A 19,633-nucleotide genomic window follows, 5' to 3' on the forward strand; every position below is an offset into this window, starting at 1 on the left:
ATCAATAGAGCTCTGATTGGCTCAGGTTGCTGACTGTCCCTTTTCCCAGCCTGAGTGTAGCTGAGTCTGACATTATATGCGGTTGTATTCAGAGCATATTCAGGCATTATGCTAATACTGTTTAAAATATATTTATTTTAATGGTATTTTTATATCCGATTAGAGTTTAGTTTTAATTACATGTTAATGGAAGCATATGAACTCCAGACTTTGCACCTGTATTCACAGTGTTTAATGTCTTGAGTTTAGGAACTGCAAATAATAATTGGCATCACATCACTATTTTTCACAGCTGTACCAGTTCAGGGGATAACCTGTCATTTAAATTGTCCAGTAAACATAAGCCAGGGCTTGTAATTTACATTTGGAATAAGCAGGTTCCCAGCTTAAGTAAATGAAGAAAGGAAAATACCAACCTTAATTTGTAGTGTAACTGGTGTCTTATGCATATTTCCATGAACTGTAATATATTGGTTTAACTTTTTATGATCTGTTCAGTAGTCATTTAGTTCACCATATCCATTACCAGGCTCTCATTGGATTTTTGGTAAGGCCACATAGGCCAAGGCATAGTGTGAAAAAATTTAAGAGTAAGGTTTTTTTTTTGGTTATCTTAAAGTAGAACTATGGGCAAAACTTTATTTTTTTTCATTTTGGATAGAGCAAGGGGGAGTTATAACCCCTGTCAGACTTTTTTTCACCATCCGTGTCCCATTGTGGAGATTTCCCTTTACTTCCTGTCCCATAGCCAAACAGGAAGTGAGAGGAAATCCCTGCAAATTAACCACTTGCCGCCCGCCCACCATCAAATGACGGTGGATCTGTGCCACTCTCATTCTGGGATGACATCATATGATGGCGCCCCAGAACGGCCGCTCCTGCAGTGCAGCGATCGTGGCCACGCCGTGTTCCTAGGACACGGTGTGACCCCGATCTTGGTAAAGAGCCATGACGTGGCTCTTTATCACATGTTAATATGGAAGTGCCGTTTATCGACTCTCCTCACCTCACACTGTCAGAGTGTGTGGCAAGGAGAGCCGATCAGCGGTTCCTCCTCAAAGGGGAGTCTAGGACAGGTAATCAGGGCACTGATCATCAGTGCCCTGTTTACAGTAAAGTAAAAAAAAGTGCCCATTAGTCACCCCAACCAATGCCCATCAGTGCCCATAATTAGTGCCCATAGTGCTGCCAGTCAGTGCCTATCAGTGCCTGCTCATCTGTGCCATCCATCAGTGCCACCCGTCACTGTCGCCTATCATTGGTCATCGGTGCCACCTATCAGTGCCCATCAGTGCGGCATTAAGTACCTCCTCATTAGTGCCACCTCATCAGTGACCATAAGTGCCACCTCATCAGTGCCGCCTCATCAACGCACATCAGTGAAGGAGAAAAATTACTTACTTTCAAAATTCACTGACAGAAAATAAGAAAAACGCTGAACTTTTCTGTCTTTTTTTTTTTAGTAGGAAATAAAAAACCCAGCAGTGATTAAGTACTGCCAAAAGAAAGCTCTATTTGTGTGAAAAAAAACGATAAAAATTTAATTTGGATACAGTGTAGCATGACCACGCAATTGTCATTCAAAGTGTGACAGCTCTGAAGCTGAAAATTGGCCTGGGCAGGAAGGGGGTGAAAGTGCCCCTGTATTGAAGTGGTTAAGGTAATTTCTTGGGGTTCCATAGGTCACCAAAACTAGTATCCCTATTAGAAAATTTCCCCTCTATTACTTTTCTGGGGACAATCCAAAATTTGAGACTTTCTTTTACTTTCATTTTTAATAATAATGATAAACAGGACAAACACAGAGGGTTAACCTACTAAACAGGGACACATACAGCAATAAAAACTGACAAGTGTTTTAATCCCACTCCACTCTATCGAAAACTAAAAAAAAGAATTGTTACCTTTAGGTATACTAGGGAGGGGGGAAGTATTTGATCCCCTGCTGATTTTGTACATTTGCCCACTGACAAAGAAATGATCACATCTATAATTTTAATGGTAGGTTCATTTTAACAGCGAGAGACAAAATAACAGCAAAAATATCCAGAAAAACACATTTCAAAAACGTTATAAATTGATTAGCATTCTAATGAGTGAAATAAATATTTGATCCCCTAACAATCAGCAAGATTTCTAGCTCCCAGGTGTCTTCTATTTAGGTAACATGCTGAGATTAGGAGCACTCTCTTAAAAGGAGTGCTCCTAATCTCAGCTTAATACTTGTATAAAAGACACCTGTCCACAGAAGCAATCAATCATTTTCAAATCTCTCCACCGTGGTCAAGACCAAAGAGCTGTCCAAGGATGTCAGGGAAATTATTGTAGACCTACACAAGGCTGGAATGGGCTACAAGATCATCGCCAAGCAGCTTGGTGAGAGGGTGACAACAGTTTGTGAGATATTTCGCAAATGAAAGAAACATAAAAAACTGTCAATCTCCCTCGGTCTGGGGCTCCATGCAAGATCCCACCTCACGGAGTTTCAATGATCATGAGAATGGTGGGGAATCAGCCCAGAACTACACGGCAGAATCTTGTCAATGATCTCAAGGCAGCTGGGACCATAGTCACCAAGAAAACAACTGGTAACACACTATGCCGTGAAGGACTGAAATCCTGCAGCGCCCGCAAGGTCCCCCTGCTCAAAAAAGCACATGTACAGGCCCGTCTAAAGTTTTCTAATGAACATCTGAATGATTCAGAGCAGAACTGGGTGAAAGTGTTGTGGTCAGAAGAGACCAAAATCGAGCTCTTTGGCATCAACTCAACTCGCTGTGTTTGGAGGAGGAAGAATGATGCCTATGACCCCAAGAACTCCATTCCCACCGTCAAACATGGAGGTGGAAACATTATGCTTTGGGGATGTTTTTCTGCTAAGGGGACAGGACAACTTCACTGCATCAAAGGGACGATGGACGGAGCCATGTACAGTCAAATCTTGGAGAGGATCTGCAAAGAGGAGTGAGACAAAATCCCTCCTGAGATGTGGGCCAAATACAAGAAACGTCTGACCTCTGTGATTGCCAACAAGAGTTTTGTCACCAAGTACTAAGTCATGTTTTGCGAAGGGGTCAAATACTTATTTCACTAATTAAAATGCTTTTCAATTTATAACTTTTTCTGAGTTTTTTTATTATTCTGTCTCACTGTTAAAATAAACCTACCATTAAAATTATAGACTTATCATTTCTTTGTCAGTGGGCAAGCGTACAAAATCAGCAGGGGATTAAATACTTTTTTCCCACACTGTATGTCTCTGTCAGCAAATTTCAAGAATGAAACAATAAATATATTTTTATTGCATGGAGCTCATCCCAATCCGTTTTATTCTACGCGCGTGAAGCCTTGTATTGCAGTTAGTGGAGTAGTACAGTAGACATTACCTGGTGGAAATAAGATTCACATTAGGCCATGCTTGTTACTGTCTTTGTTTGCTGCTCAACTGAACTCCAGGCAGAGATAAAAGACACAAATTATTATTATTTTTTTACTAAATTTTATTTAGTAAATTATTCAGGCAGAACTCCAGACCCACCTTTTTATGTCCATTCTGCTTCTGCCTCTGTTGCTTGGTGGAGAACTTTGCTTCTCCCTCCCCTCTGCTTTCCCCTTTTTGAATAAACATCATTGGATCCTGCCCACTTCCTGTGTGACACCCAGCTTCCTACAAGACTCACTGACTGTCAAGACAAGCCCCAGATAAAGCAGAGCATGCAGGTAACTATAACTAGGGGACCCTAGTTTAATCATTTAATATGTTACAGTTTCTTTAGATGTACTATGTTGCTATTTGAAAGCAACATGGTATGAACTGACTTTGCTGTTTTAATAATTTAGTACAAAAACTCTTTTAACATAATGCAGCTTTACCACACATTAGTAAAACAACCCCAACTCATGTTTATTAACTGGATATGTTATTATATTGGAATACCTAGACATTATTTTCATATTTTATTGGTGTTCTAGGCTCCCTTGTATGAAAAGGCCTGTATTTAGGGAGATATGTCTAAACATATACTTACAGCAGCCAGATTTTCTGCTTGTTTTGGTAAGCTGCTTGTCTCCATGAGATGGATTTCAGCCTGCTTCCAGAAACATGTTCCAAATTGGCCAAGAAGAAGATTAAAAGCAGATTAGAAGTATGCAAGTGCCAAAACCTATTTGAGCTTTTAAGTGCTCTGTGATTTATCATTTTCATTTTATCTTTTAGTATCTGCATAGGGTGCCGCTCACTAATTCTGTCTGCTTTTTTCAAGCGGGACAGTTTACCCTTTTTTTATGCTAAACTCTCTATTAGGTATAAAAAAAAAAAAAGCACAAGTATATTTCTTTTAATGTGTATAGCTTCCTTGTGTTTTGTATGTCTTACTGTAAAAAAAAAATGAAGGCTGTGCATGATGTAGGTATATTTTCAGTTTTTTCATCCAGTTGATTGTATATTATTGTGTTCTATATTTTATATACTGTAGGTCTTTGTGGCTCTAAACTTTGTGTGGAGTACTTTTGTCAGTATATCCCATCAATACATATCAATGATTAGATCCCGGGGTTGGGGCTTAAATTTTTGATATATGAAAGGATATTACCATAATAGCAGAAAAAACTCTATATAGCTCTTTTCTGTCCATTTGTTTATCATCCTATGTAACTATTGGTCTGCCTGTTGAGCTATCCTTTATAATCCGCTGCTTCAAACCTCAGATGGGTGTTCTATACACCGAAAGTATTGAATGCCCTACTGTTTGCCCAGTGAATACTGCACATGGTAACTACATGTAAATATTTCTATTTCAATAAGTGCAAATATTCATCAGAAATCTAAGGGGTATATTTATAAAGCAGTTAATGTGACTTTCCCCAGAAGTTCAATGATAATGAATCAATTACTTTCATTTAAAATACATGCACCTAAAAGATTCACATCAGTGACGGTCTGAATAATGTCAGATTCACTGCTTTATAAAAATTCCTCAAAGTGTCAAATAATGTTACGAGTTTAGGATGACAAAGGTTCCAGAGAATGGCTTTTGAGATAGTGTTGGAGAATAGGGGACCATTAAAAATGTCTACAAGCTGGGCCTAGATATTATTGTGTCTGTCTTCCAGGAATTAAAAAGTAATTGAAAATAATGCCTCTAGTACCAGGAACATGATCATATAAAAAGAACTGAACTGTATAAGTGCCCAAAAAGGTAGGAAGTGCAAAATACTAGACACCAATTTTGGCTGTGGTCTTGTTGCAGCTGATCTTTTCCACATTACTGACATACCATGCCTTGTTCTGCACTGTGTTCTATGTGGAGGCAGCCATCTTAGTAAAGGGAAGGCTTTGCTTCCTGGTGTCAGAGCTGCTCCCCTGTTTGCTATGTCCATAATTAAGAAGCAGCAGAAGAGATGGAGAAAATACAGACTTAAAGTGATTGTAAAGTGATGTTATATATATATATATATATATATATATATATATATTGTGACAGGAAGTCAGCTAAATCTGGGAATGTAGTCACAGGAAGGAGATACATTTCCACCTGATTGAGAAGTCCATTAATTAATTTAGGGTGTTGGCTACAGAGCTAGCCAGCAGGAAGTTGAAAGGCCTTCACCTGTTCAGAATGAGGGAGTTAAGGCTCTATAATTTGTTCAGAGAAAGTCCTATTGTTTGCTGCCTCCAGAAGCTGCATCCTGAAGCCATGTGGGCTGGGAGCAGGAGGACAGTCAGCGTGTGCCTCCCGACAGGATGTGTGGGCCTGGGAGAAGACCCCCCGGAGTGATGTGTGCCCGGGACGGTAACCAAAGGTGAATACGTCTCAAAGGTGAGAAGACGAAGTGTTTCTGTGTGAAAGAAACAAAAGGACTGTGTTGCCCTGTGAAGCTATTATAAAAGGACTATTGAGTGTCCGCTGTAGGACAAGGAAGTCTGCCCGACGGTAGGTTGGAGACAGACACTTAGGCAGGTTCCAGTTGTGAGAAGGTAGCCGCCCACAGAGGCAAGGATTTATTTTGTTTTATTTTATTTTGATGTTTTTGCTGCATGCACTTGTTTGAAGAATAAACCTGTTGTTTGCAAGCACTTTTGGGCTATTTCTCTGTGAAAACGCACCCCCCAAGGAGTCATCTACGCCTACCACCGAGCTAATCCCTTACATATGGTGGAGGTATGCAGTGGGCATAAGCAGAGATCCCTGCAAGGAAGTGCAAATGTTTGATGAACTTTATCTGGTGCATGAGATTGCACAATCTATGTGTGCAGGAGAGAAGATCCTGACAGAAAAAAATAAAAAGTGTTTTAAAGAGACAGCGGTCTCAAAATTATTTGATGAACTTTGTTGTGTCTGGTGCAAGTGACTGCACAAACTGTGTGCGCAGGAAAAGAGATCTTGCAAGAGAGAGAACAACTACATGTGTTAAAGAGACAGTGGTCTGAAAATTTTTTTGCTGGACTGTGAAAAATTTGTTTGTGGAGTTATTGAAGATGGGGCGATCCAAACGCCTGAAGAATGCAAAGATAGATGAAATGAGAGACCGGATTCTATGGATGGAGGGGATGTTACCGTCTGAACCAGCCCCATCCATGCCTAAAGAGAGTCTACTAAAGAGGAAGGTTGTTGCCCCTAGCAACACTGATGAAACGTGTGCTCAGATGAAAAGTAAGCTCAAAATGGGGGAGATGCTGAAACAACGGAGCTTTGCAGCTCAACAAAAGGATCACCAAGAGAGCATGGCAGGCTGGAAACAGAGACGCCAGCAGCCAATGGAGGCCATCGGTTTGGAGGAAACCGAGTATGTGTGCAGGGCTGAGTTGGATGCCTTGCAACGGAAAATGGAAGAAAAGGAACAAGCCTTGGAATTGCTTAAAATGGAGCATAGAAACTTGCAGGAAACGAATGAACTACTCAAGTCTCATGTGTCACAGTGGGAAGAATCCACTGCTCTTCTTTTGGTCGAGTTGCAAAAACGCAGAGAGACTATAATGGAGAAAGATACCATCCTCATGGAAAAGGAAATTGAAATTCAGACTTTGCAGAAGCAAAGCATGTGTGAAATGTTGGAGTTGCGTAATCAGCTGGAAAAAAGTCTTCAGTGTTTGGAAGTTACAAAAATAGACCTGCAGGAGTCGCAGGAACAGAATGTTGCTCTGAAAGCGACATTGTCTCTCAGCGACAAAGAGAAAAGTGAAAGAGAGGCTAAATTACTGAGTACTGTGTATGAGCTCACTACTTTGAGCAATGTGGTAGATGAATGGCGTGCGGACTGTGAAAGTTGGAAAGGGGAAGCCCAACGTGTCCAGCAGCAGTTAAAGGAGAAAGAAGCCTGTGTGGCAGAATTACATTCTTATTCCCAGATGTTAGCCAATGAGGTGAAGGCTCTTATGCAGGGAAAAGGAGATTGTGAACATAAGAGGGAAAAAGTAGAGGCACAGCTTCTGGAATCGCAAGTCAAGGTGTCAGAAGGTGACCGATTGTGTGCTAAGCTGTCAGAGAAGGCAAACCGACTGCAGGTTGAGTTGGACAATGTTACAAATCAGCTTTCTCAAGCAGACAGCAAATCTAGAGAAATTGCGGAAGATTTTTCTATCTTGGAATCGCAGCTGCAAGACACGCAGGAACTCTTACAGGAAGAGAGGTGTCAAAGGCTGAGTTTTAGCACAAAGCTCAAACAAATGGAAGATGAGAAAAATGGCTTCCTGGAACAATTAAAAGAGGAGGCGGAAGCAAAGAAAAACCTATCAGAGCAAGTCGCAACATTGCAAGCTCAGATAGCGGATATGAAAAAACGCATGGAAGAAAGCGTTGGTTCATTACAGTGTGTTGAAGATGTGAAAAAGAAGTTTGATCAGATGCTTGGTGAAGAGAAGACTGTGTCTGCAAAATATGCAGAAGAACGCGCACGTGCAGAAACGGAGGTGCGTGATAACGAGAGCAAAGCCCTGTTCTTGGCTCGCTTTTTGGAGGAAGCTCTAGAGTGTAAGGCTGAACTAGAAAGTGTTAAACAGCTGCATACAGAAATGGAAGAATTGGTCAGCTCCAAGGATGATGTTGTGAAAAGCGTTCAGGAGCTAGAAAAGTCTAAGCGAGCCTTAGAACAGCAAGTAGAAGAGATGAAGATTCCGTTGCAGGAACTGGAAGAGGAATTCCAGGCAACAGAGGATCTGTCCCAAAGAGGGGATAGTGTGCCTGATGCAGTTTTTAAAAGGATCAGTGTTTTGGGGTCTGTCCTGAGTGAGCCTCAGAAATGTGACGACATGTGGCTTGAATCACCCCTTTGGAATAAACCGTTCCTTCAAAAACTTCAAGCATTGGAAAATGTATCATTAGAACTTCAGCAAACAAAGGAGCTGAGTAAGAAATGTGGTGATTTCTCAGTTCAGGCTGAAAACCTAGTGGAGAAAACTAAGGCTGTTGGTGAAAACGTGAAGCAAATGAATAAGTGCCTTTCAGGGAGTGTTTCCAAAATGGAACTGGTGAAAGACGGGTGGCAGAAGTTTGATCGTGATCTTGAGATGCATTCCATGTGGAATTCAGATAGAGAAAAAGAACTAGGTGACCTTGAGCGGTCAAATAGTTCAGCAGAAAGTGCATTGAAGAAACCTGTAAAAGAATGTGTTGCAGTTCCATGCTTCTTCACTGATGCAGAGAGGAGGTCTATAATGGATACCACCCAGATCGCTGGGTTCAACTGTGTTGTTGCCTTTGACCCCTATGTTGGTGGAAGGAAAGTTGATGATGTTCTGGTTGGCTTCTTCTGTGAAGAGTTTGGCAAGAAATATAAACTGAATATCAAATCAAATAGTAGGCCTTTACTGCGACTCGCTCAGGAGGGCGAAAAGTTTAAGAAGTTGATGAGTGCAAATGCTTCAGATCTGCCTATGAATATGAAATGTTTGGTGAATGATATTGATATCTCTGGGAAAAGGAACAGGGGTCACTTTGAAGAAATGTGTGACAGCCTGTTGTCTCAATTGGAAAATCCTCTGCACAGCATCTTAGAGCAAGCAAAGCTCAAGAAGGAAGATCATTCCCTTTTACAACAAAAAGTCAATGATTGTGTACAGATGTATGGAGAGGCAACTCAAGTCACAGAGGGATGTCAAGAGTCCCTACTTGGAACAAAGCTTAGTGAAGCAAAGGTTCTCAAAGTTTTGTGGAAAACATTTATGGATTGCAGAGAGAGGCGTCTTAAGAATGTTGAAGACATTAAGACTAGCCCAATTGAGTTGCCTATGGATCACGGTCCTCCATGGTGGATTGGACAGACGGTTATGAGGGACAAGCTGTCTGACATTTATGAGAAAGCTGTCAATGAAGATGACAGAAACGAGAAGGAGCAAAATGATGCCAAAAATGCAGTTGAAGAATGTGTATATGAGATGAGAGACAAACTGTGTGGCATTTATGAGAAATCCGTCAATGAAGATGACAAAACAGTTTCATCCGGAAGCTTGAGGATAATAGGAGGCTTATCAGTGAGTCAGCAGTGCCTGACACATGCGTGCCTGGAAATATGTGTCCCAACCCTAGGGTTGAAACAAGAGGGGGGGGTATGTGACAGGAAGTCAGCTAAATCTGGGAATGTAGTCACAGGAAGGAGATACATTTCCACCTGATTGAGAAGTCCATTAATTAATTTAGGGTGTTGGCTACAGAGCTAGCCAGCAGGAAGTTGAAAGGCCTTCACCTGTTCAGAATGAGGGAGTTAAGGCTCTATAATTTGTTCAGAGAAAGTCCTATTGTTTGCTGCCTCCAGAAGCTGCATCCTGAAGCCATGTGGGCTGGGAGCAGGAGGACAGTCAGCGTGTGCCTCCCGACAGGATGTGTGGGCCTGGGAGAAGACCCCCCGGAGTGATGTGTGCCCGGGACGGTAACCAAAGGTGAATACGTCTCAAAGGTGAGAAGACGAAGTGTTTCTGTGTGAAAGAAACAAAAGGACTGTGTTGCCCTGTGAAGCTATTATAAAAGGACTATTGAGTGTCCGCTGTAGGACAAGGAAGTCTGCCCGACGGTAGGTTGGAGACAGACACTTAGGCAGGTTCCAGTTGTGAGAAGGTAGCCGCCCACAGAGGCAAGGATTTATTTTGTTTTATTTTATTTTGATGTTTTTGCTGCATGCACTTGTTTGAAGAATAAACCTGTTGTTTGCAAGCACTTTTGGGCTATTTCTCTGTGAAAACGCACCCCCCAAGGAGTCATCTACGCCTACCACCGAGCTAATCCCTTACAATATATATATATATAAAATAATAAACAGGTTTATACTTCCCTTCTCTGTGCAATGGTATTGCACAGAAAGGTCCTGAGCCTCCTTCTGGGATCCCCTGCGATTTATCTTAGGTCCTCCTCTTCTGTGTCTGCCTCCATAGCAAGCCACTTCCGAGTCAGGCTGTGTGTGTCCATGGACACACAAAGCACAGCTAGGCCCCGCCCACAGCTCTCTGCTCACTGGGCTTGATTGACAGCAAGAGCCAATGGCTCCCATTGCTGTCAGAAAGCCCGTGCAGATAACACATTAAGGGAAAAAAATAGCTAATTTAATGAAGCAGAAGTTAGGAGATGCATGTGATGGCTTTCTCTTCAGCATGTAGAACATTGAGTAGCACAGTAGTTACATCACCAAATCTTACTCTAAATACCCTTAAATTAACACTCACAGACACTGCCTTAGGTGGTTTTACACTGCAAATATAAGGCTTGGAGGCTGCAGGCACAGAAATGCCTGAGCACAGGAAACACACTGCTAATTTTCAGGTCCACTTTAATGCATCAGACTCTGACACTTGGGTGCCTTGATACATGATCACTATATCCAGACAGAACAGTGGCTCCCAACACTTACGAAGTCATGACACATCATAATAAAGCTTATTTATAATAAATAAATACTCATTACACAGCAACATGCAGTCTGATGTTTTGCTATCTCTTGTGTACTACTTACAACTACAGATGCCAAAAAAAAAAATCTTTCTAACTTTTTTCATTTTGTTTCTTTATACCAGGGGTAGGCAACCTTCTACAAGTTGAGATCTACCTTGACAACATGAAGGAAATCAAAGCTCCCCAGGGGGAAAGGGGGGGGAGGGGGCCCTTTTAAAAAAAATAATTAACAATTACTCAATAAAAACACAGCACCCCCCACTCCCAATAGTGTCCTCCACACCCCTTCACATCGTCCCCTTCACAGTAATGTATTCTGCTCCCCAACAGAAGGTTTTCCTCCCCCCTCCCACAGCAGAGACCTCTGCCTTCCTATACAGTAATGTACCCTGCCTCTCCATAGCAGTGTCTTGCCCCCTTCACATTACCCCCCCCACTATAGTGTCCTCTACCCCCCATAGCAGTGTCCTCTGCCCCCCACCCTGAAGCAGGGCCCTCTGCCCTTCCTACTATTGCAGTGTCCTGTGCTCCCCCAAAGCAGTGTCTTCTGTCCCCTTCACATCACCCCCCCCCCAAACGGTAGTGTACTCTGCCCCCCATGGCAGTGTCCTCTGTCCCCTTCACATCAACCCCCCCTCCCCACTGTAGTGTCATCTGAACCCCCAAAGCAATGTCTTTTGTCCCCTTCACTCCTCACTGTAATGTCCTCGCCCCCCCCATGCAATGTCCTCTGTGCTTTTCTCCCTCCCCAATACAGTGTCCTCTTTCCCCTTTAACCCTCCCTCCCCCAACTGTAGTGTCCTCTGCCATCTTTACATTCCACCCACCCCTCCTTTAGTGTCCTCTGCACCCCACCCATTGCGATGTCCTCTGTCCCCTACACACATCCCTCCCCCTCACTCTAGTGTCCTCTGTCCCCTTCACACCAGTGTATAGGTAAAACTCTCCTACCGTAGACTGGTGTATAGCAAAGTGGAGAGCAGGAAGTATGACAGCACTGGAAAGAGGGCGAGGGTGGGAGCTTCCGGAGTTAACTTTTTACATTAACAAGCTGATGAATGGTTGCTAGGACCACTGGGCAACCAATCACCTGCTGGTTAATGTGAACAGTTAATTCTAACAGGTCCAGCCCTCTATCCAATACTGTGACTCTTCCTGCTCTCCACTTTGCAGTGAAGTGGAGAGCGGCGGAGGCTGGGGAAGGACTGTGTGCAGGGCTGTGCTCCTGATCGACCTGTCGGCTGCCCGAGGTCAACAGGTCGATCGTGATAGGCGGCCTGCCAACCCTCGCTTTATACTGTTTATAAAAGCCAATGAATGACAGAATTATGCAGTTTTTTTTTAAAGGTAGTGCTAACAGATTGTATTTGGTTTCCTTGTGACAAAATTATGACAATAAGCCTAAACCACATAGCACCTCAATATACTGTAACTATTACAAGTTGACAAGGTTGATATAGCTTCAACAAAATCAAAATTTAAATGCACAGGTAGCCACCAGCTGTAAAAGAATGACTTGCATGCCTAAGCCCAATAGCCATAAGCAAACAATAAATTACTTGCTTTTGGATTTGAAATGCAAGTGATAATATGCCCAGTAAATAGCTTATATTTTAATAAAATTGTATCTGTATATGGGCTTTCCTTGCTGTTTCAACATGTACTCTTATGTATTTTTCATCAATATTCAAATTATCTTTAAAAGTTTACATGAAATAACTTTTTTTTCCCTTATTTTATGTGCAGAGCAAATGAGGCCCCCATAAAAGGGTAATTTCACCTTTATACCTAAAAAATTGAAGATCATTTTTTAACACCCTTCTTGCTCCATTTATGTGCAAATCCTGAGAATCATCTGCTGCCCACTTCTGCAGGTGTACTGATCCATAAAACTGTAAACTCTATACACAACCTCGTTGGCTGTTTAGCAGCATAATGCTAGCAATGGCATGTGGGGGTGTGGTCAGCATGTCCATGTGATGACCCTCACCAATGAGAGTCTTTTCTTCTGTCTCTAAAGTAATAGGTAGATGATTCTCAGCACATGCAGATATATGAAGCAGGGAAGGTGTTAGGAATTCATCTTTTTTGGGGGGTGGTTTAATGGTAGAAAGACCCTTTAAGGCTAGTCCAAGAGGACTGGGACTAAATGCAGATCTTCTTGTTCAGCATGTCCATGTGATGACCCTCACCAATGAGAATCTTTTCTTCTGTCACTGAAGTAATAGGTAGATGATTCTCACCACATGCATATATGGTATATGAAAAAGGGAAGGTGTTAGGAATTCATCTTTTTTGGGGGTGGTTTAATGTTAGAAAGACCCTTTAAGGCTAGTCCAAGAGGACTGGGACTAAATGCAGATCTTCTTGTTCTGCTAATTTTTGTTGCTTGGACTTTAATACTCTGAATCACTAACCCAGGAGAACTACACAAATAAGGACTGCTGTTTTTTATTACTTACCCATTATGCATACTTGTTCTAGGTCACAAATTCTTAAAGCTCGTCATCTAGCACTTTCAGATGAAGGCAGCACCTAGCATAATCAGGAGGAGGTCAGCAATGGCAGCCTCTGTATTTCAGTACAGATTTCACTTACACTGAAAAAAGATTAAATATTCCAATAAGACTTTATCCAAATCATGCATCATTATCAACTATGAAACCGTGAACTGCTTCTCTAGCAAAAGATGATGGTTTTGGAATGGCCTTCACATTCCCTAGGCTTAAAAACTATTGAAAACCTTTGGACACATATCAATCATGACGCACATTCAAAACATAATAACATTTCTAAACTAGAACTGTTCAGCAAGACAGAGTGTTAGAAATTCCTGAAGCAAAAATAAAATGACTTTTAACAACCAGAAAAATTGAATATTATTGTGTCTTAACATTTGCAGAGAAATGCCATATTTAATTGTATTACGTGTAGATGTAATAATGCCAACATTTTGCATTAAAATATAAAAGTCTGGGTGTGTATGTGTAAATATATACTGAACTAAATTATAAATGCAACACTTTTGTTTTTGCCCCCATTTTTCATGAGCTGAACTCAAAGATCTAAGACTTTTTCAATGTACACAAAAGGCCTATTTCTCTCAAATAGTGTTCACAAATTTGTCCAAATCTGTGTTAGTAAGCACTTTTCTTTTGCCGAGATAATCCATCCACCTCACAGGTGGGGCATATTAAGATGCTGATTAGACAGCATGATTATTGCACAGGTGTGCCTAAAGGGCCATACAGACTATAAGATTTTCTGAAGACTTTTTCCTTCAGATTTACCTTTTCTATGTAGTGCAAGGGCCTGCCAGATTGCATACAAATTGAAAGTGTTTAGGTTTGACCTCATATTATATGGTTTTGGTAAGTCTAAAGGAAAGAGTCTTCAGAAAATTTTAATGTGTATGGCCCATTAGGCTGGCCACAATAAAAGGCCACTCTAAAATGTGCAGTTTTATCACACAGCACAATGCCACAGATGTTGCAAGTGGGAGCCAAAACGTGGCTGCTTACTTCAGGAATGTCCACCAGAGTTGTTACCCATGAATTGAATGTTCATTTCTCTACCATAAGCCATCTCCAAAGGCATTTCAGAGAATTTGGCAGTGCGTCCAACTGGCCTCACAACCGCAGATCACATGTAACAACACCAGCCCTGGACCTCCACATCCAGCATCTTCACCTCCAAGATCGTCTGAGACCAGCTTCCTGGACAGCTGCTGCAACAATCGGATTGCATAACCAAAGCATTTCTGCACAAACTATCAGAAACCGTCTCAGGGAAGCTCATCTGCATGCTCGTTGTCCTCACTGGGGTCTCGACCTGACTGCAGTTCATCGTTGTAACCGACTTGAATGGGCAAATTCGCACATTCAATGGCGTTTGACACTTTGGAGAGGTGTTCTCTTCACGGACCAATCCCAGTTTTCTTAGATCTTTTAGTTCAGCTCATTAAAAATAGGGGCAAAAACAAGTGTTGTGTTTATAATTTTGTTCGGTGTATACATATATATATATATATATATATATATATATATACACACACACGTATATTTATGTACTTCATATACTGTGTATATTTCTTAATGTATTAACTGATGCCCAAAGATATGCCGAGGGGAAAAAAAACTAACAGTTTTCACATTCATTGTTCTTACAGATGTGAAGCAGCCCCTTCAAAGACAACTGGCAAGAATCCTTCATCAGAAAATCTGTCCTTACCAACATCAAAAAACACTCCAGATCCAGATGACCTTTTTAGTGACCTGTAGCTAAACCCCTAATCCACTTCTGCTTAAATAAACAGACCTGGAGCAATTATTTTGTGATAAATACATAATGTTTCTACAAATGGACCACTTGTGACATAGACAGGCTCCATGTTTGTGATGTTAGAGTAATCTCCAGGATATTTTTGTAGGGGCTTTAAATGTTTACATTTTTTTCAAGCATATGTTTTTATTTCAGTGTAGAGTAAAAATTTTGTAAACCGTAAAATAAACATATAACAGTTGTTTTTTCCCCTAGTTTTTTTGTTCCCCTCATGTTTTAAAGTAAAAAGATCAACAAGTTAGTTAGTGCTGTGTAAATAGCACTTTTTTTGGCTAAAATATAATGTGAATATACTAGTGATTGACCAATATCGATTTTTAACGCCGATACTGATATTTTGGTCATCGGATATCGGTACCGGCCTATATTTTCGGACATTAAAAACATTTCTCTAGCGCTCATTGACAGACGTAGTCCTCGGTGATACACCACCTTCGGGTTATGTTGCCTCCACAGGAGCAGGACTGGACAGGAAATTAAAAAGCTCTGGCCACACCCTAGGGGCAGTCCCAGAGGGTATATCCTCTCTCTCTCTGCCTCAGCAAATCAGTTATTTTCTGTCTAGTTAGGAGTAAGGACCTAGATACCTTGCTGGGATCTTAGGTCCTGGCAAGAATTTTTTTCTTAAAGGATTTTTAGACAGCTTTTTTTCTCCAGTGTTCCTGTGAGATCTTCAAGCAAGAAAGCTGAACTGGGCGACGGGCTGGATGTTGAGATCCGGTGGTCACCCCAGTTCAGCCTACGAGCGCGTGCAGGCCATAGCTCCGCGCTGGGTCGGCCGCGACAAAGTCCCATTAAAAGGACTGAACCCGCGAGTTAAACGTCTCGCTGAAACGCCAAAGACCATGAGTCACGGCGTCCGTATCGGTCGACAGCCCTCCCGCCCCGGTGGAGAGGGGTACTGTCAGGAGTTGGTGCCCGCCTGGTTCCGGTATGGTGAGTAGTATGTTCCCCCTTTTTCCCTGACGGGTTTGTGGTGAACGCGGGCCCCTCTCTGTATGGTAAGAGAGTCCTTTCTATCCTATAACATGTCACAGATCCTCCTACTTTGAGTGTGATTTTTTGTGTACAAAAAGCCAGGAGGCTTGGTTTGGGAGCTAACAATCTATTGTATACATGTTTAAAAGATGTAATCTGTGGCATTCTGGGAATCTTATGGGTTAAGTATAAGCTACCTACCAGTCAGAAGCCACGGACATGTAGACTGCCTTCCAAATCAGATCTCCAGCTATTAGCAGGCCTCCCGAACGGCCATGCGGTCCGCCAGGGCCGATACCGCCAACCACGCCATATCCCCAGGCAGAGACAGTGTTGTGTGCCCTGCAGCACACCGCCATTCAGCAGGCCGCCGCCATTTTTTCTTGCAGGATCGCACGAGCCGCCATTTTGGCGTAGCCTCGTGTCTCCAGCATGGGGGAGGCCATGTTTGAGGTGATCCTACACCTCGTGGAGCTTGGGGGAGGCGCCGGAAGGCGTGCAGAGGGGCGGAGCCGCCTCCTTTCTTCCTGGGCAGCCAGCCAAAAGACTTCCTGTTTGTCAAGACAGCGCTGTAAGCTGTTGCAGTTTAACTCTGAGCATCAAGTGGTGAGCCTGGGGGTCTATCTCTCTCTCTCTCTCTCGATCGATAGCTAGCAGGTAACACTAAGGGGCTTTTTGTGGCGCTGGGGGTCAGAAAAGAAAAAAAAAAAAGTTTTTTTCTTTACTTTTGAATTATATTATCCAGGAAGTAACTGGAGTTATCATGGACCCTGCCACACATATTCCCCCACCTGTTTCCCTCGAGGGGGCCTCGGGACCCGCCGGTGCACAGAGTATAGAGTCATTTACAGCAATTTTGGAGTCTATGGTGGCTCGGGTGGAGGCGGCCTGTCAGGGACGGGGGTCAAGGAAGCGACCCCCGCCTACCCCTATACTATCTGACACCTCTGACTCAGATTCAGAGATGGTCACGGCAGTTGCAGGTTCCTCTGCAAGGGCTGCTATCCCAGGTAAAGCCCCCTCAGAAAGTGAGGAGGACGCTTCTTCTCTTGCTATTATTCAGGAAGAAGCATTGGTGGACGCACTAGTTGTGGCAGTGCAAGAAACCTTAAAACTTGAGGCTTTACCGGCATAGGCAACTGAAACAGAGATGCCTTTTGGTACTAATAAGCCCATCAAGACGGCGAAGGCTTTTCCTGTACCTAAATGTTTTGGTAATCGGATTAAAGGAGAATGGGAGCATTCTAAGCGTACCTTTACTATTTCCAAGCGTATTGCTAGACGCTATCCGTTTGAGGAATCCATCATTAAGAAATGGACGGTACCACCAATCGTGGATCCGCCTATTTCCAGGCTGAATAAAGCCACGGTTATTCCAGTGGAGGACACTTCGTCCTTTAAGGATCCGGTGGATCGAAAGATAGAAGCAGAGTCCCGCACTATCTTTTCTCTGATAGGGTCAGCATTTAGACCAGTAATCGTTATTGGTCTAGTTTCCCAGACACTTACGGAATGGGCGAAAATGGTACGCCAAGATCTTAGGGGAAAAGATATTCCCCAGGAGACATCTGATTTGATGGAACAGATCATACAAGGGCTACGGTTTATCTGTGACGCAGCCTTGGACACTACTCCCCTATTAGGGCATGCATCTAAGTTAGCAGTGATCCTCAGACGTGTGCTGTGGTTAAAATGCTGGTCAGCTGACCTAGGTTCCAAAAAGACCTTGACCAATCTCCCTTTTCAGGGGAATCGTCTATTTGGGGCCAACCTAGATGAAATCATTAAGGATGCCACTGGGGGCAAGAGCACTTTTTTGCCACAGGCTGCAAAAGCTAAGGGACCTCGCAACAAGCGAGGACCTTTCTTTACCGCCCATAAAGGGCGCTCGGCTGGTACTAGCGGGAAAGGCAAGACTCCTCCAGGAGGGTTCAAGAAGGGCTGGTCGGACAAGCAGAGGACCAACCCAGCCAAACCCGAAGTAAAGGAGTACACAGCCTGAAGGTGCGCCCCCACCCGGTTTCAGGGTGGGGGGACGTTTTCACCGGTATTCAGGACATTAGATCGAGCATCAACCACTACTACCGGTGCGATTCTTCCCTTCCAACATTTAAGTACCACAGGAAGCGGTAGTTACCGTTCCCTGAAAAGATCTTTTCCTTTACCTTTTCCTAAGATTAGTCCCGATACCTCACAGGAATCGGATCTGGTTGACCAGATAGGCCAAGTAGCCTCTAGTCGGGTGACTTCGGTCCCTGAGGTTCAACCAGAAAAGATCACCTTTCCTGATAACTATCAGGTATCTGATAAATGTGTGGGAACAGAAAACGACCAGACTTTCTCGGATGGTCGGGGCCAGATAGCTCTAGGGACGCCTGGTTCAGATCCAATCAGCGCCAGTGGTCCTAGAAATTCTAGGCTGGCCTCCTCAAGCCGGCCTGGCCGACTTGGACATGTTAGTCGCAGACGTTCCGTGGGAACTTCGTCTCAGGGAGTGTCTGTGGTCTCAAGGACCAATTTACCTTCGTGCTTTACAGTCGCTGGTTTTAATGGCCTGGCCATTGAGACCCAAGTACTGAAGGACAGAGGTTTGTCTACTTCAGTCATTCCTACCCTTATTAAAGCAAGGAAAGCAACTTCCAGCAAAGTCTATTATCACACATGGAAGACTTATATTGCGTGGTGCGAATCTTTAGGATTTCCTCCACGTACCTATTCGGTGTCTCGAATATTGGCCTTTTTGCAACAAGGGGTTGAGCAGAAGCTAGCCTTGAGCACCATCAAGGGTCAAGTTTCAGCATTAGCAATCTTCTTTCAGAAGCCTTTAGCTACCAAATCCTTGGTGCGGAATTTCATCCAGGGGGTGCGGCACCTGGCTCCTCCAGTCCGCGCGCCCTTACCGCCCTGGGATCTTAATTTGGTTTTGTCGGTTCTACAGAAACCTCCCTTTGAAAACATCAGGGAGATTCCCTTGCTTACTTTATCCCAGAAGGTGGCCTTCTTGGTGGCTATTACTTCTGCTCGCAGGGTGTCAGAACTGGCTGCTTTATCATGCCAGTCCCCATACCTAGTGATTCATAGGGATAAGGTAGTACTTCATCCTAAGCCATCTTTTCTTCCTAAGGTGGTTTCAGATTTTCATCTGAATGAAGATATTGTACTACCTTCCTTGTGTCCTCAGCCCAAGCATCATCGGGAACATGCGTTGCATTCCTTAGATGTGGTTCGGGCAATCAGGGTATACCTGAAAGCTACGGAATCATTCCGTAAGACGGATTCACTTTTTGTGATCACGGATGGCCCCAGAAAGGGTTTGCCTGCATCTGCCGCGACCATTGCCAAATGGATTAGACAAACGGTGGTACAGGCTTATTCTATTAAGGGTCAGAGTCCTCCGTTCCCTGTTAGGGCGCACTCCACTCGAGCGCTCAGTACTT

General features: G+C 43.2%; 1 protein-coding gene across 1 annotated transcript in view; it reads left to right on the forward strand.

Annotated features, from left to right (window-relative positions):
* XRCC4 (X-ray repair cross complementing 4) overlaps nucleotides 1-15,384 on the forward strand; it is a 629,438-nt gene extending 614,054 nt beyond the window's left edge. The window contains exon 8 of the mRNA XM_082253034.1: nucleotides 15,046-15,384. Within this exon, the coding sequence (XP_082109160.1) occupies nucleotides 15,046-15,157 (112 nt within the window). The 3' untranslated portion in view covers nucleotides 15,158-15,384. The remainder of the gene's footprint in view (nucleotides 1-15,045) is intronic.
* Nucleotides 15,385-19,633: the final 4,249 nt, after the last annotated feature.

Source organism: Pelophylax lessonae (genome assembly GCF_965119305.1).
Source record: "Pelophylax lessonae genome assembly, chromosome: 1".
Classification (NCBI taxonomy): domain Eukaryota; kingdom Metazoa; phylum Chordata; class Amphibia; order Anura; family Ranidae; genus Pelophylax; species Pelophylax lessonae.